The 25974-nt window shown below is 47.9% G+C and overlaps 1 protein-coding gene across 2 annotated transcripts; it reads right to left on the reverse strand.

Moving 5' to 3' along the window:
- Window positions 1–1626: 1626 nt before the first annotated feature.
- On the reverse strand, window positions 1627–25313 carry LOC130680052 (cytochrome P450 4F3-like). Of its 2 annotated transcripts, none has more exons than XM_057490055.1 (13): window positions 25189–25313; window positions 24657–24855; window positions 21004–21148; window positions 19860–19913; window positions 19644–19771; window positions 18571–18692; window positions 17507–17777; window positions 17340–17406; window positions 17020–17149; window positions 2798–2931; window positions 2595–2659; window positions 2331–2413; window positions 1627–1910 (listed from the first exon to the last, which is right to left on the reverse strand). In XM_057490055.1, exons 2-13 carry the CDS (start codon window positions 24852–24854, stop codon window positions 1733–1735), a joined length of 1575 nt encoding a protein of 524 aa, XP_057346038.1. In that variant the 5' UTR covers window position 24855; window positions 25189–25313; the 3' UTR covers window positions 1627–1732. The 2 variants fall into 2 exon arrangements, with proteins under 2 accessions (XP_057346038.1, XP_057346037.1); XM_057490054.1 differs by lacking the exon at window positions 21004–21148 and adding an exon at window positions 22592–22736.
- Between the last annotated feature and the right edge of the window lie 661 nt (window positions 25314–25974).

The raw sequence follows: 25974 nt of genomic DNA on the forward strand, positions 1-25974 counted from the left end.
CCACATTCAAATCCAAGCTCCCCTTGTAGGCTTGGAGACCTGGGTTTCCATTGCCATGTCATTGGGGGGCTAGTGCATAATATACACTCAGGAAGTTTTCATCACCTTGCTTTAGCATACTTATTTACAATGTAGTCCATACTTGGGGCCTTTTTCAAGATGCTCAGCCATGTTAGAATTTTAAATGCTCTGAGAAGTCCTGCAGGAAATAAATCTATTCACCTGTGCCAAACTCAAGGGTTCTTTAACTGTGGCTTCAATTTTTTCTTTCACAGAACAGCCACTGATGTGTTGTTCACTGTGATAAGATGTGTTTTGCAGGGTAGACCCTAGCACAGAACATGTGAAATTCTTGTCTTGCACTGAATCTTTTCATTGAGAGCATAAAGGAGCACTGGGCCATTTATCCACTGTCTACGCTTTGGGGCCAGGTCAGCCTCAAAGCCCTTGCAGTTTCTTAGAGAAGTGAGGGAGGGAGACGAGCTGGAGAGAAGGGTCCACGGCTCAGCAGGGGCTCGGTGGGGCTCAGTCCCTCCAGCTATGAAAGGAAGTCAATACGGGGAGCAGGGTACTGCTGTGAGCTTCCGCTGGGCATGGCCCCCAAGGTGCAAGGAGCTGATGCCATGAGCACAAACCTTAGAAGGCTTGCCTGGGAGTTCCGAGTTCTTAAGATTCATCACGGAAATAATAGTCTTCAAGGAAACATGCCTTAGGAGCCAGGCTCTTGGAGAGAAAAAGCCATTGCGGCCACAAATACTGAGCCCGTACTGTGTGCGGAGCACACCTCTGAGTCCTTCTCGTGCAGTCCTAGAGGCATCCTGAGATGGGAACTGCTGTGGTCTCCGTTACACAGCTGAGGAGACTGAGGCACAGAGAGGGCAATTGACTTGCCCAAGTCACAGGGCAGAGCCGAGACCTGAGCCCAAGGTCTGGCTTTGAACGTCAAGAGCCGCAGATGGCCCTGGCCCTGCCCCACCAGAGATGGACCGCGGGGCCTGTGATGAGCACAGGGGAGGACGCTGGAGATGAGCCTCCTCCTCACACCCTTATGGGAGCACCCAGCACATCGCGGGGGCTCAGCCGGTATCGGTTATGGGCCAGGCTGCCTGGATGGCATCAGGGGCCCCAGAGAAGGAAAGAGAACGGGCTTGCTGAAGACAGGGCAGGGGGTGGCCAACGGGACTGACAGGGAGGAGCAGACACGGGAGTGGGGCTGTTGGCAAGAGCAGGAAGGGAACAGGGTCCTGGAGAGGCTGCCAGGGCGCGGGCTGCAGACGCTCCCTGCAAAGTGCTCTGGGCTGCCAGGGACCTCCGTGGGGGAGGCACTAGCAGCCCCAAGAATCAATCTCCGACAGAGGGAGCTCCTCTTTGACTCTGAGCCTCAAAGGTGCCTCTTAAGCACATCCTGAAGCCTGGTTGCTCTCATGCTCAAACACCTCCCATGGCTCTCTACTGTCCACAGAAAAAAATCCACGCTTGGGCTCTGGGAGACCTCTCAATCAGCATGGCGGCCTTGTGGTCAGCTGCAGAGGGAGTCAGGCTCTTGTGCTCAGAGTCACCAGCCCGCCCACCACCTGACCAGCACACAGGTCCAAGTGCACCGCTGGCTGTAGAATAGGCTAGGAAAGAGGCGACAGCAACAATTTTATTCCTGGGAATCTGCAAACTGGGGTGTGTACAGCAGACTGACCCACCCAAGCCAGTCGGTGGAGTGTGCGGGAGGGGGAGGTTGTCAGGGCGCGCCCCCGCTCAGCGGCTCCACCCGCAGCCAAAGTCCACCCCCCGCGCGCAGGACCAGCTCTGGCTTCCTGCGCGGCTCCTGGTCATCAGGCAGGACGCGGAAGCGCAGCAGCGTGAGCGCCAGGGCCACCTTCATCTCGGCCATGGCAAACGTCTGCCCGATACAGTTCCTGCGGAGGGGAGTGGGGGCTCTGACTGCGCCCCGGAACCTCATCCCTGCCCCACTGCACGTGGATCCTGGCCCGGGACCCCCATCTCATCCAGCAGGGACAGAGAACGGGGCTTACCATGCCTGGGACCCCCACGGGGGCTCGCATAGGCCCTGAATCCGACCCAGACTCCAGCCCCAAACTGGGACCAGCAGACGGGGAAAAGGGTTCTGAGCACGTCTGGGACCCATCCTCGGCCCCGCCCAGTCCTCATGCCCCAGATCCTCACCTGTAACTCCTGGGGAAGGGCAGGGAAGGAGACCGGCAAGTGCCACCACTTTCCATGTCCCCCTTCCCGCCCCCACAGTCATGCTTGGGATCTCAGCCCCAGACCCCCGTCCCCACCACCCCATCCCCACCTAAGGTGCCCGCTGGCCTCACCTGGGCCCTGCAGAAAAGGGGATATATGCCAGAGGTGACCTCTTCTTGATGTTTTCTGGCTCAAAGCGAGAGGGGTCATAGACCTGGGGGGAGGCCAAGGAAGGGCTGCTGGGTGGGGTCACCCAGGACAGTCAGCTTTGGAGAGGCGAAGATGTGTATGATGGGGAAGGTGACTTCTGATTTGCCAGGCCAGAGCCCTGTACCCTCCCCAGGGACCCCTAGGGGTGTGGACACGGAGGAGCAGGGAGTCAGGGGAGGCAGCACCTCGGGGTCTGGCCACACGGATGGGTTGTGGTGGGTTGCAAAAACGCTGACGAGGCAGGTCACACCTGTGGGGGAGGAGGGGCGAGTCAGGAAGAGGTTTCTCCTCTGATAGGCCCCTTCTCCTGCCCAGGAGTCTCCCAGTCACACCCCATGCCACTCCCCCCACCACCCCACACCCGCCAGTCCCCTGTCCTCGGGAGCACCTTTGGGGATGACTCGACCGTGTGGGAGCACAAGGTCCTGGGTACAGCGGCGGGAGATGACTGGGACTGGGGGGTGCAGGCGCAGACTCTCCTTGATGCACATGGTCAGGAAGGGCAACTGGGCCAGGTCGTCCCTAAGGAACCCCCACCAACAATTACCCAGGGAGAAAAAAAACAGGGGCCACCTCCACCAGCCCTCCTTGTGCCCCATGAGATTCCCTCTCCTTAAAAGAAAGTAAATCCCAGATGGGTAAAATCCCTCCAAGCTCATTAGTTTTCTATATGAAATGTGCACAGCTTTTTGTATGTCAATCTACTTTAATGAAGTGGTTTTAAGAAATAAAAGAAAGAAAGAAAAACAGTATCAAAGAAGTAGCAGAGAAAATTTAGCTGGGTATTTTTAGAAGCTTTCCTGGGCAAAATATACCACCAGAAGCTAACCATAAAAAAGGTTTACAAATGCACATAAAAATAAAGTTTTTTTTATGGCAAGAAAGCAAAATCATTCCTTCCTAATTACAACCCTTAAATAGAATTCATGCCTCATATCGAATTTACCGAGTATCATAATTCTTCCAATTTTTGAGAGAAATCTTCTGCATCCGTGGATGTTTTGTTGCCCTTGTCTAGCTTGGATTAATACTTAGCCTACACGCACACACCTGATCATCTACATTTGCCCTCTCACAGCACTAAACTATGTTTTCTACCTTTATCTTTCATCTACCTACCACTTCAGCATTTTATTTAAAAATATATATATAATAATAATAATAAGGGAGAAATGTGGGATTCACATATAAATCAAGTATAAAAATCAAATGAATATTCATATCTGACCTGATTGTTTATAGTTCATGATGCGTGATCAAAACCGAAAGTTTCTGTGATGACTGCCCTTGTCCTGTTCACCATGTAAGAACTTATTCACTATGTAAGAATTTGTTCACCATGTAAGAACTTGTTTGTTGTGCTTCAGAAGATCAGAGACTGATGAGAATTAGGCTTGGGGTAGATTAATGATTGTGCATTGAGTCCCCTGTACAGAATATTTATTGTTGTTAACTGTTAACAACCATTTGATCAATAAATATGAGAGATGCCCTCTCAAAAAAAAAAAAATAATAATAATCTTATAAACCAGAAAATCCAGCAGGGGGGTGTAGAATTCCAGTTTCTAGGATATTGCACATTTCTTTAGAAAACAAGTCCTTAATTGTTACAATTTTGTAATCCTTCTCAATATTGACCACAGAATAAAAAGAACTTCTTAAATGTCACTGTGCCTAAGCAGAGACTGAACAGCTCCTCTCTTTGAAAGGGCTCATGTCCTTTTTTTGAGTTACCATTAACAGATGTGGCTGCTTTGCAAGCAAATATTGGTCAGACTGAAATTTCTTTTAAGTATTCATGCCACAAGAGTTGACCAATGTTATTACTAATATTTATGGAAATAATTGAGTGCAACACAATTTTTATAGAAGCAGAAGCTCTTTTCAGGGAGGAAGGCCTATGTTCTCTGTACTACTCAAAAGTACCAAGGTGTTACAGGCACATTATATGTTTAATGATAAGAAACATCTTGGATATATATCTGAATGTGTTTAAATAAACATAGGTTAATTATTTCTCATAAAATATTTGTAAAAGAAATAACCAAATATGCTTCAGAAATAAATAAGATTTTCATAGTAAATGCAAAAAAAACAACACGAAAAAAAAAGAAAGGAAAATCAAAAGGCAAATGAGTAAGAAAGAAAAGAAATGAGCCAATGTTTTACTCTTATTTATCACCATAGTAGAGATGCTAGATAATGCAATTAGACAAGAGAACACATTAATGCAATTCGAAATGTGGGGGTAAACATGTCATTTTTGGCAGATGGTGATTTTATACTCAGAGAACACAAGAGAAACCACTGAAAACTTTCATAACTATTGAAGATCCAGTAAGGGGGATGAATTCTTTTTCTTTAATCCCTTTGTTTTGTGCGGTGATTTAAATTTTTAGTACCTGATACAGTTAGCTGGTTCAAAATGGAAAACTACAAAACACCATTCTTATATCTCAGTACCACTCATTTCTCTCCTTACAGTTTGCCTAGGTTTTTATTTTTCTGTATCCTTCCAGGGCTCCTTTGGTGCATCTTAAAAACATATAGTAGCATATGATACTCTTTGCGTACTGCTCTGTATCTTTTTCATTTATCAGTATATCAAACTCTTTATTACATATCTTCTGATTTGTGGCAAGAATAGGAAATTCCCTACTCTGGAACTATAAAGTCATTATCCATGGCTTCCTCTATTTTAAATCTTTAATTCATTTGGATGCTATCTTGTTATAAGACATTAGAAGCACGTTGAATTAGTGTTTTTTACAGGAAGCCCCTCAGTTCTTCCAAAATTTTTTTTAAATGACCTTTATTTTTCTTACTGATAAGAGACTCCATCTTTAGCATTTACTGTGTTCCTTGGACATAAAATTAATGTGCACAAATTATTAGTTTTTCTATACAGAAATAACCAGTTAGAAAAGACAATAAGAGAGATGGTGATGAGGATGAGGATGAGATATAAAAGACCTGGATGAAGCTTAGTGAGAAATGTGAAATTTCTGTATTCCAAATGAATTTGTTAACTTCTCTCAATCCAAACAGAAGGTAAGATTCACCATGGCAACAAAAATATCACAGGGTTAATTTTACTAAATAAGCATAAGATCACTAAGAAAAAAATCTAGGGTCTATTAAATGTCTAAAGACTATTTGAATATCCAAAAATGAATGTCCATTCTACCCTCTGGGAGAGGAGAGTATGTGTTAACATTATGAAGTAATCCTTTCTCCACAAGTCAGTTGTATATTCAGGTCAACCAATAGGAGATATTCCATTCAAATGAAATCTACCTGATATTTTTAGGAACTCAATAAACATACTCTGAAATGTTTCTAGAAGGATAAGAGATCAGGAAAAGCTGATCAGGTCAATTAAAAAATGAAAATTAGGAGGAACTCACTCTACCAGATATTAAGACCTATCACAAAGATAAAGTAATAAAAAATAGTGTGGCACTGCTGCAGGATCAGGAAAATAGACCCATGGAGCAGAATAGAGAGCTTGAAGGCAGACACATGATTAAGGGAAAAATTAACCTTCTGTAAAGGAAGCCCATAAACCCTAGGATATGGATGGATAGTATGGCTGTAAAAGAAAATTTAAACAAGCTTGACTCTATAAAAATTAACTAAAAGTACACCTCAAAGACAAAAGACAATCTTTTGCAAGACAAGATACAAAAAACAAATTTCTCAAATGAATTCTTGTAAGTAAATATGAAAGAAAAGAATCACTCAGAAAAAGAGCAAAAAGAAAAAAAAAAGACTACCACTCACATATAAAGAAAAACAAAAGGCTTATCAACATGTGAAAAAGAATGATCTGAATAGACATCTTCTAAAGAGGATATACAGATGGCCAACAGGTACATGAAAAGGGGCTAAACATCACTAACTATCCAGGAAATGCAAATCAAAATCATGATGGGTTATCACCTCACACCTGTTAGAAAGAGCTAGTGTCAAAAAAGAAATCACTAATACTGGCGAGGATGTGGAGGAAAGGGAACCCTTGTGCACCGTTGGTGGGAATGTAAACTGGTGCAGCCACCATGGAAGACAGTGTGGAGGTTCCTCAAGAAAATCAGATTGAACGACCATATGATCCAGCAGTTCCAATTCTGGAATTGCATTTATCTGAAGAAAACAAAAATGAAACTCAAACATGTATATATACACCCACATTCATTGCCACATTATTTAAAATAGCCAATATTTGGAAATAACCTAATTCTCCATCAATGGATGAATGGATATAGAAAATGTGATATATATATAATGTAATATCATTCACCCATAAAAATAGAATGAAATCTTGCCATTTGTGACAATGTGGATAGGACTTGAGGGCATCATGTTAAGCAAAATGGGTCAGACACAGAACGACGAATACCGTACGATCCCCTGTATTTGTGGAATCTAAACGAAACAAGCTCATCTATACAGAGAACAAATTGGTGATTGACAGAGGCAGTGGGCTGGGGGTGGGTGAAAGGGAGAAGGGATTCAAGAGATAAGAACTTTCAGTTAAGAAATAATTAAGTCATGGGGATAATGAACAGCATGGTGAGTACAGTTAATAATACTATGTTGCATATTTGAAAGTTGCTAAGAGAGTAGATCTTAAAATTTCTCATTGGGAGGAAAAAAATTTCTGTCACTGTGTATGGAAACACATGCTAACTAGACTTATTGTGCAGGTCGTTTAGCAATATGTACAAATATTGAATCATTCTGTTGTATGCCCAAAACTAATACAATGCTTTGTGTCAATTATTCCTCAGTTTTTTAAAGGTGTTGGGAGTAGCACCCCTGCAAATGAGCAAACAATGATTACCTAAGGAAATGTTCATTAAAACAGGAAATACCAAGATTAGCAAAGATTTAAAATCCAATACAATAACATTGTAGGTAAAAGTATAGGAAAGCTGGTACTATCAATTTCAACTCATAGAAACAGCTTGGCAATAGTTATTAAAATGATAAAAACTCAAACTGTCTTTGACTCAACAGTTGCCCTTCTGAAAATCTGTGCCAGAGAGAGACTCACATGCATAAGCATGGGTCAGTATGCATGGATGTTGACTACTCCATGTTTACTTAAGAAAAGGCTGGAAACAGCCAAATATACATCAATGGGGAGATGTTCAGATAAATTATGGCATGGCCGTATGGTAGAATAGTACAGCTATCAAAAAGGAGGAAATAGGACATCTCACCTGCTGCCAGGAAGAAGCTATCTGGGCGAGAGGAATAGAGACAGAGTTCCCAGAATGACTGATGGAGAGCATTGTAAAGTCAGGCTGGAATGGCATCACCAGCCACTGAAAAACAGCCTGGCAAAATCCTTTGAACATCCTCAGAGTGAAACAAGGAAAGCAGCCCTCATGAAGACCCCTTGAGCTTGAGATACTTCTGGGCCTGAATGGTATAGACATTAGCTTTGGATTTTGAAAATAAGGCCTGGTAGTGCATTGGATGCTCCTGTTCAACAGAAGACCACCTGATTACCAGACATCACACCATATACACGCAGTTCCAACCTCCAGGGCCTACCAACTGTTGAACAGCCAGTTGAATGAGAGTCTACCAGGGAGAGGCTGGCACCCTCGGCCCTCAGACCTCGGACCTTGCACCTCTCACCTGGCTTTCTGTGCTTGGACTTATCATGGCTTTTCCTGAGACAGTACCCATGCTGCCAGATTACCAGAAAAAGATGGCAGAGTAGGAAGGCAGGGTGGAAACCTCCTCCCAAAAACACATAAAAGAAGAAAACACAGCAAACACAACTAAATCTGGAAGTGACCTGAAGACTGCAGAAAAGACCACCTACACCTGGGGAAGAAGAGAAGACCACACAGAAAAGGGTAAAGTGGCAGAGCCAAGGTCAAGAGTGGGACCCAAGCCTGCCCCCCTCCCAGCCTATGGGTGGGAGAAGGAGAAACAGAATAGGGGAGGAAGAGGAGCCCAGCAGCACTGCACACCTGGCCCTGGAGATCTGTCCAGGATCATGGGCCCACATTACACTGGGTTCCGGTGATTGGTGGGGCTGGACGCCATAGACAGTGGAATACTCTGGGATCCTGGGACTCCGGCCATTGCGGAGGACAGTCATGCTTGGCAGTCCTGAGACCCAGAGCAGAGGCAGCAGTTTGAGAGAGTTGCCAGCGGTGGGTGGGGGCCAGAGAGGTGAGGGTTGGACAGAACCCTCTCCCCAGTCCTTCCTCAGTCCAACAGATCAGGAACTCTTGAGGTTCCATGCCCCTTGATGGCAGCGCAGCCCCAAGGCTCCTCCCTGCACACTCTGGACCCAGTGGCAGTGTTGGACTTTGCCACCTCGCAGGCAGTGGGAGACTCTCCCAGCTTCCTTGGCTCCATTTCAGCTCAACCCAGGAGGTGCCTGCAGAAGCCAAACCCATGGGCTCCTTCCTCCCTGCTGGTGTGTCCAGGCCCAGTGTTGCAGTGTGGCCAGAGCAAAGCTACACATCTGCCAGCCCATCCCATTATCCCTGCAGCCTCTCCGTTGCTACAGGCCAGGCAGAGGATGGCGCCACCCACAGCAAGTGCAGCAGAGTCTGCTGTGCTGATCACAAAGGCAGTGGCTAAAGCAAACTACCAACACAGACAGGAAAACATCCTGCACACTGCATGCCAACAGCTGAAGCCCTCACAAAATGCAACGAGGCACTAAGGAGTAAAGAACTTTGAGCTATGGTCACCATCGCATTCCTTCTTCATAAAGCTACTGCTCTATAAGAAAGGAAGTATGGCAGAGCCATCGAATACAAAGGAAGAAACACAGAAACCCTGACAAAATGAGTAGGCAGAGGGAAATAATTCCAAACAAAACTACAGGACAGAACCCCAGAAAGAAGGCTAAGTGAAATAAAGATCACCAATCTTCCTGATAAAGATTTCAAAATAAAAGTCATAAACATGCTCACAGATTTGCAGAAAAGTATTCAAGATCTCAGGAAGAACTTCAACAAAGAGATAGAAGACCTGAAAAAGAGCCGCTCAGACCTGAAGAATACAGTATCTGAAATGAAACATACAAAAGAGGGATTTAAGAGTAGATTAGAACATGTAGAGGAAATGGTAAATGAAATGGAAAGTACAGAACAGGAAAACAAAGATGCTGAAGAACAGAGAGAAGAAAGGATCTCTAGGAATGAAAGAATAAGAGAGCTATGTGACTAAGCCAAATGAAATGATATTTGCATAAAAGGGGTACCGGAAGGATAAAGACAAAGGGATAGAAAGTCTCTTTAAGAAAATAATTGTTGAAAACTCTCCCATTCTGGGAAAGGAAATAGACACTCAGGACATGGAGGCACAGAGATCCCCTAGCAAAAGGAACCCCAGGAAGACAACACCAAGGCATATGATAATTAAAATGGCAAAGATCAAGGACAAGGACCGAGTATTAAAAGCAGATGGAGAGAGAAAAAAGATTATTTATAAAGGAAATCTCATCAAGTTAACAGCAGACTTCTCAGCAGAAACTCTACAGACCAAAAGGGAGGACATAGTTAATGTACTGAAAAAGGAGGACCTCCAACCAAGAATCCTCTACCCAGCAAGATTATCAGTGACATCTGAAGCAGGGATTAAGCAATTTCCAGACAAACAGAAGGTGAAGGAACTGGCCACCACTAAGCCAGACTTACAGGATATGTTAATGGGACTGCTATAGATGGAAATATCCCTAAGACTAAATAGCTTTCACCAGTGAAGGTAAATCCACAGTGAAGGTAGTAGACCAGCTAATTACCAAGCAAATATGAAATTTAAATAAAATAAAAGAACACAAAACCAACTATACACAAAATCAGTCAAGGGATATATAAGAAGTGCAGATTATGACATTTAATATGAAAAAAGTGGAGGGGAAAGAAAATTACCATTAGATTGTGTTTTAAATAGAGTGATCAGCAATATAACATAGACTATTATATTGTAAGGAAGCTATCCTTGAACCTTTTGTAACCACAAAACTAAAGCCTAAATAAATACACAAAAACAAACAAACAAATAAATAAAAGAGAAATCCAATTACAACACTAAAGAAAACCATCAATAACAAAAGAAGAGTATAAGAGAGAAAGGAACAGAGAGAAGCTATTAAAAAACAGCCAGAAAATGAATAACAAAATGGCAGGAAGTACATATCCATCAATAATTACCTTAAATGTAAATGGACTGAATGTACCAATCAAAAGACACAGAGTCACTGAATCGGTAAAGAAACAAGACTCGTCTATATGCTGCCTACAAGAGACTCATTCCAGACCCAAAGACATACACGGACTAAAAGTGAAGGGATGGAAAAAGATATTCCATGCAAACAATAGGGAGAAAAAAGTAGGATGAGCAGAACTTCTATCAGATGAAATTAATTTCATAATAAAGAAAGTAGTAAGAGACAAGGACATTACATAATGATAAATGGGTAAGTACAACAAGAGTATATAACCATTATATATATCGATGCACTCAACATAGGGACACTATGAAATCTGTAAAACAAACAAAACAGAATTAAATGGGGAAATAGATTGCAACACATTCATTTTAGGAGACTTTAACACACCAATCACACCAAAAGACAGAAAGAAAACAAGGGAACAGAGACACTAAACAATACCTTAGATCAAATGGACTTAAAGACATCTAGAGGACATTCTACCAGAAACCAGCAGGATACACATTTTTTTCTTAAGTGTACATGGGAAGTTTTCCATAATTGATCACATACTAGGCCATAAAAGAGCCTCAAGTAATTAAAAAAGATTGAAATTATACCAACCAGCTTCTCAGATGACAAAGGCATGCAATTAGAAATTATGCAAAGAAAACAAAAAAGCCTACAAACACATGGAAGCTAACAAACATGCTTCTCAATTATCAATGGATCAATGACCAAATTAAAACAGAGACCAAGCAATACATGGAGACAAATGAAACAAAAACACAACAGCCCAAAATCTGTAGAATGCAGCAAAGGCAGTTCTAAGAAATACATAGCAATACAGGCTTAACTCAAGAAACAAAAACAATCACAAATAAACAGTCTAAAATCACAATTAAAGAAACTAGAAAAAAGAAAAAAAATGAAGCCCAGAGTTTAGCAGAAGGAGGTACATAATAAAGATCAGAGCAGAAATAAGTCAAATAGAGAAGAATAAAACAATAGAAAAAATGAGTGAAACCAGGAGCAACTTCTTCTTTGAGAAGATAAACAAAATATATAAATCCCTGGACAAACTTACCAAACAGAAAAGAGAACATACATGTGTAAACAATCAGAAACAAGGAAGGAATAATCACAACAGATACCACAGAAATACAAAGAATTATTAGAGAATACTATGAAAAATTATATGTCAATAAATAGGGTAACCTAGAAGAAATGGAAAACTTCCTAGAAAAATAAAACCTTCCAAGACTGACCAAGGAAGAAACAGAAAATCTGAACAGACAAATTACCAGCAATGAAATCGAACTGGTAATCAAAAAACTCCCAATGAACAAAAGTCCAGATATAAGTGGCTTCACAGCTGAATCCTGCCAAACATTAAATGAAGAGCTAATACCCATCCTTCTTAAAGTATTCCAAAAAGTGGAAGAGGAGGGAATACTTCCAAACTCATTCTTTGAGGCCAACATCGCTCTAATACCAAAACCAGACAAAGACACAACAAAAAATAAGAAAATTTCAGACCAATATACCTAATGAACACAGATGCAAAAATCCTCAACAAAATACTAGCAAACCAAATCCAAAAATACAAGATCATCCATCATGACTAAGTGGGATTTATTCGAGGGATGCAACGATGGTACACTATATAGAAATCAATCAATATCATATACCACATTAACAAAAAGGATAAATATCACATGATCATCTCAGCAGATGCTGAAAAAGCATTTGAAAAAATTCAACATCCATTCATGATAAAAACTCTCAACAAAGTGGGTACTGAGGGCAAGTACCTCAACATAATAAAGGCCATATATGACAAGCCCACAGCCAACGTCATACTTCATAGCAAAAAACTGAAAGATTTTCATCTAAGTTCAGGAACAAGACAAGAATGCCCACTCTCACCACTTTTATTCAACATAGTACTGAAGGTTCTAGCCATGACAATCAGGCAACACAATGAGATAAAAAGCATCCAAATTGGTAACAAAGAAGTTAAACTGTCACTAGGATGACATGATATTACACACAGAAAACCCTAAAGAATCTACCATAAACCTACTAGAACTAATAACTGAATTCAGCAAAAGTTGCTGGATACAAAATTAATACTCAAAAATCTGTTGCATTCCTATATACTAACAGTGAACTAGCAGAAAGAGAAGTCAGGAAAAGAATTCCATTTACAGTTGCATCAAAAAGAATAAAATACCTAGGAATAAAGCTAACCAAGGAGGTGAAAGATCTGTACTCTAAAAATTATATGACACTGGTGAAAGAAATTAAAGAAGGCACAAATAAATGGAAATCTATCCCATGCTCATGGTTAGGAAGAATTAATACTGTCAAAATGGCCATCCTGCCCAAAGCAATTTCAGATTCAATGCAATCCTTGTCAAAATATCAACAGCATTCTTCAATGAACTAGAGCAAATAGTTCTAAAATTCATATGGAACCACAAAAGACCCCAAACAGCCAAAGCAATCCTGAGAAAGAAGAACAGAGCTGGGGAATTACACTCCCTGACTCCAAGCTCTACTACAAAGCTACAGTAATCAGAACAATTTGGCACAAGCACAGGCCCATAGATCAATGGAACAGAGAGAATAGAGAGCCCAGATACAAACCCATGCATCTGTGGTCAATTAAAATATGATAAGGGAGCCATGAATTTACAATGGGGAAAAGATAGCCTCTTCAACAACTGGTGTCGGCAAAACTGGACAGCTACATGTAAGAGAATGGAACTGCACTATGTCCTACTCCATACACAAAAGTAAACTCAGAATGGATCAAAGACCTGAATGTAAGTCATGAAACCATAAAATTCTTAGAAGAAAACATAGGCAAAAATCTCTTGAATATAAGCATGAGCAACTTTTTCCTACATCTCTTCAGGCAAGGGAAACAAAATAAAAAATGAACAAGTGGAACTACATCAAACTAAAAGCTTCTGTACAGCAAAAGACACCATCATCAGAACAAATTGGCACCCTATGGGATGGGAGAATATATTCATAAATGACTCATCTGATAAGGGGTTAACATCTAAAATATACAAAGAACTCATATGCCTCAACATACAAAATACAAATAACCCGTTTAAGAAATGGGTGTAGGACCTGAACAGACAGTTCTCCAAAGAAGTACAAATGGCCAATAGGCACATGAAAAGATGCTCCACATCACTAATCATCAGGGAAATGCAAATTAAAACCAAAATGAGATATCACCCCATACCCATTAGAATGGCCAGTATCCAAAAGACAAGAAATAACAAATGCTGACGAGGGTGCAGAGAAATAGGAACCCTCCTACACTGTTGGTGGGAGTGTAAATTGGTGCAACCGCTCTGAAAAGCAGTACAGAGGTTACCAAAAAATCTAAAAATAGAAATACCACTTGACTCAGTAATTGCACTCTTGTGAATTTACCTGAAGAAAACAAGATCCCCAGTTTGAAAAGACATATGCACCCCTATGTTTATTACAGCACTACTTACAACAGCCGAGACATGGAAGCAACCTAAGCGTCCATCAATAGATGAACAGATAAAGAAGATGTGGCACATATACACAATGGAATATTATTCAGCCATAAAAAGAAAATAAATCCTACCATTTGCAACAACATGGATGGATCTAGAGGGCATTATGCTCAGTAAAATAAGTCAGGTGGAGGAAGACAAATACCAAATGACTTCACTCATTTGTGGAGTATAAAAATAAAGCAAAACTGAAGGAACAAAATAGCAGCAGACTCATAGACACCTAGAAGGAATTAGTGGTTACTAAAGGGGAGGGATTGGGGAGGGAGAACGGGATTAAGGGGCACTATAATTCTCAATAACAGTATAAGTTGATCACAGGAACAGTTGAACCACTGTAATGTGCATTTGAAACCAACATAAGATTGTATATTAATGACACTTTAATAAAAAAATTAATAATTCTGGGGATGTAATATACAGCATGGTAACTATAGTGAGCAATAATGTCTTGTGTATTGAAAAGTTGTTAAGAGAAAAGACCTCAAAAGTTCTCATCACAAGAAAAAATAATTTGTAACTATGTACGTGGAAGGATGTTAACTAAACTTACTGTGATAATCATTTCACAATATATGAATATATCATATCATTATGTTGTACACCTAAAACTAATACAAGTTATATGTCAAATATATCTCAATTTAAAAAATAAACCCTCAGACCTCAAAAAAAGAAGGAGGAAATAGGGATCAAGTCCTATCACACACTGCAGGCTCAAGGTCAGTCAGAGACTGTAGGAGGCTGTTTGGCACTATTATAACTGAAAACACTTACATAAGTGTCCTTAACAAAGAGGTGAACTATGGAATGCTATGCGGTACCGAGAAAGGAAGAGAGGAAGAGCTGTAAGACACGCTGTTGAGTACAAGAACAAGTTACACACTGTACCTACATGGAAATGCAAAATGTAATTATGGACAAAAGGTAGATGACAGATAGATAGAAAGATGACAGATAAATGGATGGATAGATAGATACACTGTAGATGACAGAAAGATGATAGATGATATAGATAGATGATAGATAGATATAGGTAGATAGATAGATAGATAGATAGATAGATAGATAGATAGATAGATAGATAGATAGATAGATAGATAGACAGATAGATAGATAGATGATAGATAAAGTTTGGGGGTGGGAAAAGTCAGTAACAACCCTATAGTCCTCTCTACACGTCTTCTCTAATTTTCAATACTTATTAAAATTATAAAATCTCAAATTCTCTTTGATTCAGCAATCGCCCTTCTGAAACACTCACATGCATAAGCATGTGACAGTGTACACGGATGTTGACTACCTCCGGTTAATCTTAGCAAGAAGCTGGAATGTCTCATTCAGTGCAAAGGCTTCTCTGAATGTCTCATTTAATGCAAAAAACTTGTTCTCATCATTGTTGTTGTACTTGAAAACTACCATTGCAAAACTCATACTTTGAGGAAGAAAAGATCTCTCTCCCATTAGGAGAGAGACAGAGAGAAATGTCATACATATGTGGGTATAAGAATAGACTTCTGGAAGGACACACAGGAAATCACAGAGTCGCCTCTAGGGCAAAGACTAGGAAAGAAATTCATATTTTAAATCATAAACATTTTTGTATATTTTTTTCACTAAGTGCATAATTTTGTTCAAACTCATGGCTGGAAAAGCCTAACACTGTATCTCCTCCTCATAGGACCGCCGTGCTGAGCAGAGGCTTGGAGTGCACAGTAGCGCCTGCAAAGGGCCCGGCCAGCCCCATGCCTCCGGCCCAGCCCCAGCCCCTCCTGGCTCCGGCCTCAGAATCCCCTCTCTGGTCTCCACTCTAAGGCCTGTCCTCTGCAGTGTGTCCCCCCCACTAGCTTCAGAAAGATCTTTCTGGTACTAGATGTGACCTGTCCCCCTCCGCTCAAACACTCCACATGGTCCCCCATTGCTTCCCGAGTCTTCCACAGTCAGCCTCTGCTGTCTTCCCTGCGTCTCACCTTCTCGCTGTGCGTCAGCCTCTCTCGCTCTCTCATCTCCTTCCTCCCTCTCTTGCCTTCTCTCATTCCCTTTCCTTTCCCCCTCCTCGTTTCTCTGTAGGCTGTCTCCTTGCACGCCAGCTACACCCAAACACCTACTGATAAGCATTCAGGGTCTCAGCTGAGACACTCCCCCTACCCCCAGCCTTGCCTCTTTCCTCTCAGGCCCAGCCCTGTCCATGCGGGCCAGGAGTTTCCTAAGCTGGCATTATCTCTCCACTTGGAAATTATTTCCCACTAGCCCACCTGGGACCTCCCGAAAAGCAAAGGCCAGCTCTGGGCCCTTCCTGGGTCTTCAGGAACCAGAATGAGGCTGGGAAGAATTAGAGATGGCACAGAACTAGGGATGGGAAGGCAGTGTGGCAGATTTTGCTGAAAAGGAGACTGGATGGATGAAGATACAAGTGTTCCTGGACAAGACTTGATTGACTTTAATCCCCAGGAGTCCCCTGTGAATTCCGGACTGAACTAAATGGAAGGACTTAGGAGGCAGGAGACCAGCAAACATTCAGGGAACGAAGATGTTTAAAAAGAATTGTGCCTTCAGAGACAAAAGCCAGGAAGTGGAGGGGAAGTGTGCTCACTGCCTATGTGCTAAGTGGCATCAAACGCTCTAAAGCACTGTCATCAATTCTCTCAGCAGCCCAGGTCCTACTGTCCACAAAGCCAACAAACATTCCCACAACAGCCAGGTTGAGTACCAGACCCTGCCTCTGGGCTCTGCTCATATTCCCACTGAGCAATATGAAGAATCCACAAAAAGATCTTGCCCCTTCCCCAGCTGGGCAGCAGAGCCACCGACGGGTTCAGGAACAGGCCAGTGGCCGCCTGCACTCACCATGCCATCTCCTTAGGCTCACGGTCCCTCAGGAGCTCTTGCACCTCCTGGCGGCAGCGCTCCTGGTACTCGGGGTGCTTCGCAAGGTTGTACAGGACCCAGGAGAGGCCGCTGGCCGTGGTGTCATGGCCTGAGAGGCAGGCAGACAGGCTTGGGCCTCTGGGCTGCTTCAGCACCAGAAGGTGGACAGCGTCCTCACATTCAGGCCCTCAGGGAACATGGGGAGGATGGGGAAGGATGGGGTGGGCCAGGGCGCACTGACGAGTCCCTGGGATGGAGACACCCCTGCCCCCTCTGTAGTCCCACACTGGGACGCTCACCCTCAAACATAAAGGTGTCAGCTTCAGCTCGGATGTCCTGGTCTGACAATTCCTTCCCATCTTCATCCTGGACAGAAAACACAGGACCGCAGCTAAAACTAAATCACAGATCTGAGGGCTCCTGACACTAACCTGAGACAATGTCTGAAGCTCACAGAGAAGCCCACCTTGGAGAGCAGGAGCACATCAATGAAGTCCAATGTCTTGGCCTTAGCCTTGGCCTGGAGGAACTCATCAACGCCCTCACTGGGGAGGGTGCGGCGCCGCTCCTGGATGACGGCGTCTGTGAAGTTGTGCACCAGGCGGCAGGCCCTGCGGAAGCGCTGTCCGTCAGGGGTGAGGTAGTACAGGAAGTCCGTGTGCAGGAGAATCTGTTGGTTCCGTTTTGACACAAGGGCGCTGAGCTCCAGAATGGCGGCAATATATTCACTAGGCTTCCTGCAGGATGAGGGCATGAGGGGAGGCGACAGCTTAGCTCCTCTGAAGACTGAAGAGCAGGTCCCACCAGAAGATGGCAGCTGCCCCCCACCAGAAAACCGAGCATCCAGGCACAGCTGGCCCTCGCACGTACGTGGTGCGGATGACCCAGGGACAGGACGCCCCGACTTTCTTCTCTCCCTGCATCCCATCTGTGTGAGCTGCTTCCCTGCCCCAGGCTCCAGAGCACAGCTGAGGCATCATGCGCCTCTCCTCTCTCTCCTCCCCAGTATTTGCCCCTCTTCTTCCCAAAACGGTCCGTATTGCACAAGTTCATCCTCTCCCAATTGGTCACTGGGTCCATTGTTACCAATTTTCCCCTCCCTTAGTCTCTGGGGATCGAACTTCAGTACCACTCACTGTGCACATGACAACTGGTCTTCCCTAGAGCCAGATGTCCAAGCTCAGCTTTGACCATGACCCTCACCTGCTCACACCCCCCATGCCTTCCTGGAAACCTCAGGTCACAGTTCCCGCCCCTTTGCGCGGCTTTTGAATATTCTGAAGATCCACCCCTGCCTCACCCTCCAACCTCTCTTCCAAGGCTCTCCTCACTGTTGCACGTGCTGTGCTCATCTTAGCCTCCTGGCCTTTATCAAAAGGACCACACCTTCCCTGTCCTCTCCTCAGCCTTCACTGTCCAGCCCTGGTCCCCCTCCTCCAGGGCATCCCTCCCAATTGCCCGTCAGTCTTCCCTCCCCACCTACTGCCTTGGGTCCGTGGCTCATGTGCCCAGACCCCGGCAAGCACTCACTCCTGGCAATTGCTGTCAAAACTGAAGACGCATTTCTGCAGACTGTCCAGGGTCATGAGGCTGATGTGCTCAAACATGTCCAGACGGGAGCTGCCCTCATGGATGAGGCGGTTCCACTTGGCCTGGACGGAGGAAGGGGCAGAGCTGCGGCTGAGAGCTGCCTCTCCCGAGCTACCCCGCACCCCGACCGCCAAGAGGGACTGCCCCACACCCAGCCTCCTGGCCCCAGGCACCCATCCCCAGGGGGGACCGGCCTTCAGGTCAGGAAGACCCCCTGGTTCCGAGTCAGGAGACCTGGGTTCAAGTCCTGGCTCTGCCTCCTACACTCTGAGTGCCCCGGGCAACTCACTGCTCTCCTCTGGGGTCCACCTGTCAAATGTTCAGTAACAATTACGATGACCTGCTTTGGTGCTGGACAAACCAGTTTAGAAGCCCATCCCGGAATTACTAGCTCACTTGCAGCTGTGAGAACTTGGGCCAGCTCCCTAATCTCTGTGAGGCTCAATTTCATCCTCTGTAATGGATATAAAATAATATCCACCACATAAAGTTGTGAAAATCAACTCAGACTCCATATGTCATGGATGTGGCATATAATTTCTGGCATATAGTAAGTTCTCAGAAAAAGTCTGTTTCGCCATCTTTCTGTTACTAAGTGATTAGGAAAGAGACCCTCTGTTGGGACCCCTGCATTCTTACCGGGAGTGGCAAAAATGGGAAGCCCAGATGTCCTTTCCCTGGGCGATTTCTCAGAGCTGTTTGTTACTCAGCAATAACTACTCTGCAATATTCATCGTTATCATCAACTGTGTCCCAGGATTCTGTGAGAGAAATATGGAAACTACCGCCATCTGAGGACCTAATGTGTGCCAGGGACGTGACCCCATGAGCTCATCTTGATCCCCTTGCAATGTAGGGACCCTTATTCCCATTTTACAGCTGAGGAAACGAAGCTCAGAAAGAAATGCCAGTGGCCCCACGACCACCCAGAAGAGCCATCACTCCACAGAAGATGTCTCGGAGCCCCCGTTCCTCCAAGAAGCCAGCTTTGACTCTGGGTCCAAAAGACTCACGTGCATGATATTCACGCTGTCATTGAAAATCTTAATGTAAGGCTTCAGGATGTTGAAGTGGAAGGCGGGTGTCAGCAGGCGGCGGTGTCTGCTCCACTTGTCCCCACCACTCAGCAGGAGCCCGTCCCCTGTAGAGGCAGCCATGGGGAGTGGGCAAGGGCAGCGCCTTCCCTAGGGCCCCAAGCTGCCCCAATCCCCCTCACCCACAGTACTCACCCAGCCAGGGCCTCAGGAAATCATAGAAGACCTTGTCCTTGGGTGCGATGGTGGCTGACATGAGAGATAAACCATCGGGGGCCATGGAGGGGGAGGGGAGGGTCTATGGCAGGTCTGGAGGCGCCCAGCCAGGGGTCAGCATCCCGCCCCTCCATGCCCAGCACAGCAGGAATGGGGCCAAGAGCAGAGGAAACAGGAAGGAGGGGGAGGCGAGCGGGGTGCAGACCGGGCTTCAGCACAGAGCAGAGCAAAGGCAGAGCCCTCAGACACACCCTCCAGGCTCGGACACATCCTCGCTTTGCACAGCACGACCTGCGCCACCTGACACGGTCCCTACGTGGTCCAGCATGTCCTAAACCCCCGAGCTCAGCCCAGCACTCAACAAACACCTTAATGGGGGCCTCGGACACTGTGTCTGCCCCAGCCCTCTCTAACATCCTGGGACATCTGACAAAGCCGCAACATAGGTTAACATGTCCTGACATGACACAACATGCACGACTCACCCTGACATGGTGCAATAAGCTCAGTCATGGACCCAAAGATGATGTGACGTGACTGTGGCATGCCCCACAGACGGGCTCCAGACAGGACTTAAACACAATCGCATTAATGTCACAGACGTTGACCAGATGCGACCCAGCCGTACCCTAAGACCTGCCTTACACAAGACTCACATAAGGTCTCAGGCATTTGCCAGAGGGACCCTGGGTCCCACACCTCTGACAGACCCCAAACGTGGCCCAGATGTGACTTAAATGGCATCTCAGACAAAAGCCAGACAGACACCAACATGCCTCTAAGACATTATTGTGGCCACAGCTGGGCCTCAGACATGCCTGACGCATCTCTGCTGGATCCCACGTGTAAGCATATGCCAGGTGTACCCGGTATAACTTATAGCAACGTAACCAGGACACAGGTGGAAACATAAGTGTGAGCAGACACGGTCATGCAGCACACGTCATACAAACGGCCCCAAGTGTGAGCAGACGTGACCAGAGGTCGGGCAGATGGGGGTCCAGGGGAGACAGAGGCCCAGCATCTCTGCCACAGCCCCTCCTGTACCCTCAGCTCACCCACCCATCTGGAGGCAGCACAGAGACCTCAGCAGCAGGCAAGTTCTACCCCGTGGGGTGTCTACCTGGGGCAAACAGCACAGGCTTGATGCAGGCCGGGTGGACGATGCGGATGACCGCATACCAGGGCCCCACCCACCAGCAACACAAATCCCCATAAGTGCTCGACAGGCCCTGTGTGTACAGGAGACCTTCCTCTGAGCTCCGAATCTGGAGAGGAACAAAGGGAAGCCAATTCAGACCCTTCTAGGCGACCAGAGAGGAGGACCTGCAGGGCCGACACACAGACCTGAGCCCTGTGACTCCCCTGCAGCAGCTCAGCCTCCCCTGGAATCCCTCCCCAGATCCTTGACATGACACATAGGGGTCCCTTGCTGACAGGGACGGAAAGGGTGTTTCCCCATTTGGATCCCAAACACCGGGTCACCTTCTTTCTCCTCTGAACCCATTCATCTAGATAAGGAAACCAAGGCTCTGAGCAATGACGTCACTTGTCCACAGCCTCCTGGACAGTAAGTGGCATCCCTGAGACACGAGCCCAGGGCTCTCTGGATCCAGGGCTTGCGTTCTCAGCCCCTGGACTGCTCTGGGTCCCAGAACAGCAGCTCTAAGAACCCTACACTCCTCACGAAGGGGCAGCCAGAGTCACAGTGAACAGTGATTGGGTGAGAATTGGACACACAAATAACAGTGAATCTTCAGACTTTGCCTGGACTGCTGGGAATTTTTCCATGTGGTTGAGTTCCTGGGACTTATCTTTGCCAGCATGAGCACAGCCATCACAAAGAAAAACATGACCCAAAATGATGACAGCTTCCTGAGGACATTGTTTGAGACCTGGATCCGGCCACACCTGAAGACAACCCTCCCCTGACATTATAGTCAATAGTTTTTCCTTTGCTTAGACCATACAGTGCTGAGTTGCCACCACTCACAAGGGAAAGAGACCTTGGGAACCAGGGACCCCTCGGGACCTTCAAGAGTCACCCAGCTATTTGGTGTCAGGGCCCAGGCCCCTGACAGATGCTGCCCATTCCCCTCTGCTCAGCCTGGTTGTCTGGGGGTGGGAGGGCAGAGGACAAGGGAAGGGAGCCAGGCTAGGGTGGGGTCTCTTCTGGGAGATTCCTGTAGCCTGGAGGAGTAGGACAATGATCTTGGGGGGACGAGCCATAGCATCGGCTAGAAGGATCCATCCCACCAGAGGTGGATGTCACAGAAATAGCAGCCTGGACACTCCATCAGCTGCAGCCCTCATTGCTCGGCGCCTGGGGGCCAGTTGCTATCAATGTCCATTGCATCACTCTGACCTCTGCTTTAAATACTTCAGCGTGTAATTCCAGACTATTTTCCAGCAACTCCTCCTCCAGGAAGTCTTCCAGCCTGTCCTCAACCCACCTCAATCAAGGACAGGGCCTCGGATGGAAGCCTGTTGGGTGTCCATGGTGCCTAGGACACCAGGGCCAAGGGCAGATGGCAGAGGAAGGAGGAAATAGTGAGATGGGGGCTGGTGACTACATGAAGGAAAGAGGAAGATGGAGAGAAGAGGGGAGGAGGGGCTCGGGTCCTGCAGAGGCGGCACGGAGGCTGGGGTGTGGAGGGGCTCAATGCCCTGGGATGTGCCAGGGGCCCACCCCACAAGCTCTGCATCGGTACCTGTGGCATTGCTGATTGTCCGGATCATGTTGGGATGGCAGAAGACCACAAGGGGGATGGTGGGCCCCAGCCAGATCTTAAACCCCTCGGAGTAGGTGGCCACCTGCTCGACAATGAACCTCAAGCCTTGTTCATCAGAGGGAACCTGCAGGCAAGAGTAGGGCTGTGACCTACCCTGATGGAGCCTCGGCAGGTCCCCCTGCAGCCCCGGGGACAGTGTGGCCGGAGTCTGCACAGAGGGAGGAATCTCTGCTTCCCCTGCGCCTTCCCTTCAGGGAGGCAGGGCCCGGGAGGTCTCTCCACGGCCCAGGGTGCCTCCCGGGACACAGGGAGGAGGTGAGCTCTCTGCACCCAGAGGCCGGCCTGGGCTGGGGAAGTCAGATTGTTCTCCTCCTGGGGGTGGTTCCGGCCACAGGGGCAGATGCCCATGGGGAGGCAGTGGGCAGCAGGGTGGCCTCGGGACTCGTCCCTGGGGCTGGCTCCCACATCCTTTCATGTCCTGACGGGTGCACGTGGCCTCTGGTTCTTCGCACAGTGGAGGGTGTGCAGACCTGAGCCCGGCAGCCCCTCCCCTGCGGGCCCCAGGGGAGCCGTGAGCTCTGCCTGCCAATCAGGAGGGCAGCCCCCACCTATGGGCCCCTTCCACAGGCCCGCCTCTGGCAGAGCGTGCCCTGCCCATCATCTGTCCAACTATCCGTCAAATATCCATCTATCATCTCTCCTGAGCCTATGGACTTGCCCGTCAGACATGCCATTTATAGTGAAGAATCTGAGGCCATGTGCCCCAAAGGTGAAGGACAGCAGGTGGCCTGCTGGTGAGGTGGCCTCTCCAGTCTCCGGACATGCCCCATGGGAGCCTGACAACTACCCCCAGGTGCTCCAGACACATGAACATATGTCATTTTCACATTTAGGATCCCTTCCATGTTCCCCATGATCCTATGTTGAGAATTCAAGGCCCACAAAGAGAATGATCCAGAGAGGGAGAGTGACTCAGTGGAGGTCACACAGCAAAGTGGCTAGAGGAGGGGAGAGTGGCCAAGACCAGCCCCCATGGCCAAGACCTCAGAGAAGGAGGCAGACCTGCAGTACTAGAACATTCCCGCGGACCCCGGGTCTCACTGGGAACATTCCAAGACCCAGAATCTCAGGCGACCCTCACAGTGAGCTCAGGAATGTCCCTGGTCTGACCTTTGCCATAATGAGCAGTAAAATCACAGAAAGTCCTTCCCCAGACTGGGCAGAAAAGGAAAGCTGTGCTCCCTCCTCAGGGGGCCTGGGGGAGGGGAGCAGCTGGACCAGCATCCTTTCAGCCGTGACCGGGGGAGGGGAAGGCAAGTTCACCACCTAGGACATCAGCCTTCTGAGGGCCTGCAGGGTGCCAGCCCTGCGCTGGGCACCATAGTGTCTGCTCCCAGAGCTCCTGTCTAGTAGGAGAGATGGATAATAAGAAATTTGACGATTAACTCTTTTATTAAGCATGAGCAGGGCCAAGTCAAAGGTCAATGTGCAGGTGGGAGGTAGAACCCTTCTGAAAAGGGAAGTGAGTGGTCAATTTAGCTGTTGTGCAGCAGACCAAATGGGACAATTTATGGGGTAAGAGTCAGATAAGAGGAAGGTGTCCTGGCACCGGAGCGTGTGGGGAGCGGTGCCCCTGGGGATGGGCGTGGGGCTCAATAGCTGCAGCCCAGAGTGAGCAGACAAAAGGAATCGGGCCAGGCTGGGAGCAGCCCCTGGACAGCGCCCCTGAGAAGGCCAAGGCCAGCCAGGAGACCGGGAACCCCAGGCGATCTGCCTCCATTGAGCCCCTCGGGAGCCCCTCAGCGGTGCGCTGATGTGGGGCAGGCAGGCAGGAAGTGGGTCCAAAGCAGGCTGGGGGTCAGGGGGCCAAAGATGCAGGGATGGCCTGGGATGGCAGAGCAGGAGGATGGATGAGGAAGCAGGGGCTCCCTTCAGCCTCCCTGGCTTCTCCTCTCCCAGACCCCAGCCCCACCCGGAGCCCATTCCTGACTCCCCCAGAAGCCCGTCCACCTGATTCCGAGACCGTTCCTGCGTCCACACTCACCAGGCCCTGGTGGCCGCAAAACCAGTTCCGCATCGGGGGCTGCGGGAAACAGCGGAGGCGGCTGCAGGTGTCATAGAAGGTGCAGGCCCAGGCCAGGAGGCGGGCCAGCAGCCAGGAGGCCCCGACCAGCAGCAGGAGCAGCCATGGGGACGCTGCCGCTGTGTCGAGTCCCAGCCAGGAGAGGCTCAGCTGCGGCATCCTGGGGGGCACACGGGATAGAGGGTGAGCCCCTGAGGCTGAGGAACGGGGCGGGGATGGAGAGCTGGGAGGAGAGACAGGGCAGCTCCCAGTAGGGGGAGAGGGCCAAGGGTCTGAGGGGCAGGGTGGGTGAGGGTGGGCGATGGGGCAGGGAGGGCTCAGGGGTGGGCACACGGGGGCTCAGAGGGAGAGAGCAGAGATGTAAAAGGATGCCATGGAAGTTCGCCAGAGGCTCCAGCGACAAGCAAACCCCCACCCCAGGGCCCCCTCTGCTTGGGCAGCTGCCCTCCCCACCCTGACCCAGACCCTCTGCCCCTCCAGCCCCAGCGGGCACCTTCCTACCACCTGGGTGTCCTCCTCCCCCAGCCCTCGCCTCCACTCCTCCTGGCAGAGCGGGTTACAGCCCAAACCCTACAGTGGGTGAGGCAGCACGTGGGCGGGGCAGCCCATCTCTTAATCCCGTTGGCGCCCCACACAGGAGGGCAGAGGCCCCTCGGGCCCAGAGTGGGCGCAGCTGTGGGTCACGTGGTGTGGGCACGGGCCCTCTGGACTCGGCAGCCTCCATGTGGGGGTGTGGCGCTTTGGGGTAAGGCAGAGATGCCCCTGGAACCTGAGTTTACAGCCACCCCTGCCCTTTCAGGCTGACGTGAGGCAGATAAAAGCACGAAGGTTCAGGTGCCACGTGCACAGTGCCACAGCGAACTTTGTCCCCAAACCTCCCCCGGGCTCCATCTCGCCGGGCCAGGAGGGTCTCACGCACCTTCTCGCAGGGCGGAACCAGGGAGCTCAGAGCCGGGACCCTCTGGCCTCTGGGCCGCACAGCTGGGCAGCGCTTCCAGCCTTGCCTCCCAGCAGCCCAGGCCCCGGGTGGACACGTGGAGGCTGAGAGCGGGAGCAACACAACCAGCCTGGCGGGGGATGACCCGCCTCACATTCAGGGACAAGGGCCCAGGTGAAGGGGGCACCGGGGGACCTGGGGGGACGGTGAGCCCTCGTAGAGGATCCCAGCAAGGGAGGGTGGAGCTGGGAGGCCCAGGGAGCAGTTCTGCCCCCACCTGATCCGACAAGGGCTGTGCTGGCGTCTCTGGGCTCAGTCTTCCCAGCTGGGACATGGGATGTC

The sequence above is a fragment of the Manis pentadactyla genome, chromosome 12 (genome assembly GCF_030020395.1).
Source record: "Manis pentadactyla isolate mManPen7 chromosome 12, mManPen7.hap1, whole genome shotgun sequence".
NCBI classification, from domain to species: domain Eukaryota; kingdom Metazoa; phylum Chordata; class Mammalia; order Pholidota; family Manidae; genus Manis; species Manis pentadactyla.

Excerpts from the sequence above, each read along its gene's own strand:
- LOC130680052 (XM_057490055.1), bottom strand. The coding sequence starts at position 24,854 with ATGCCGCAGCTGAGCCTCTCCTGGCTGGGACTCGACACAGCGGCAGCG. Across the intron at positions 21,149-24,656 it reads TTTGCGGCCACCAGGGCCTG|ATTCGGAGCTCAGAGGAAGG; the intron begins GTGAGTGTGGAC and ends GTTCCTCTCCAG. Across the intron at positions 1,911-2,330 it reads CCCTTTTCTGCAGGGCCCAG|GAACTGTATCGGGCAGACGT; the intron begins GTGAGGCCAGCG and ends TCCCCTCCGCAG.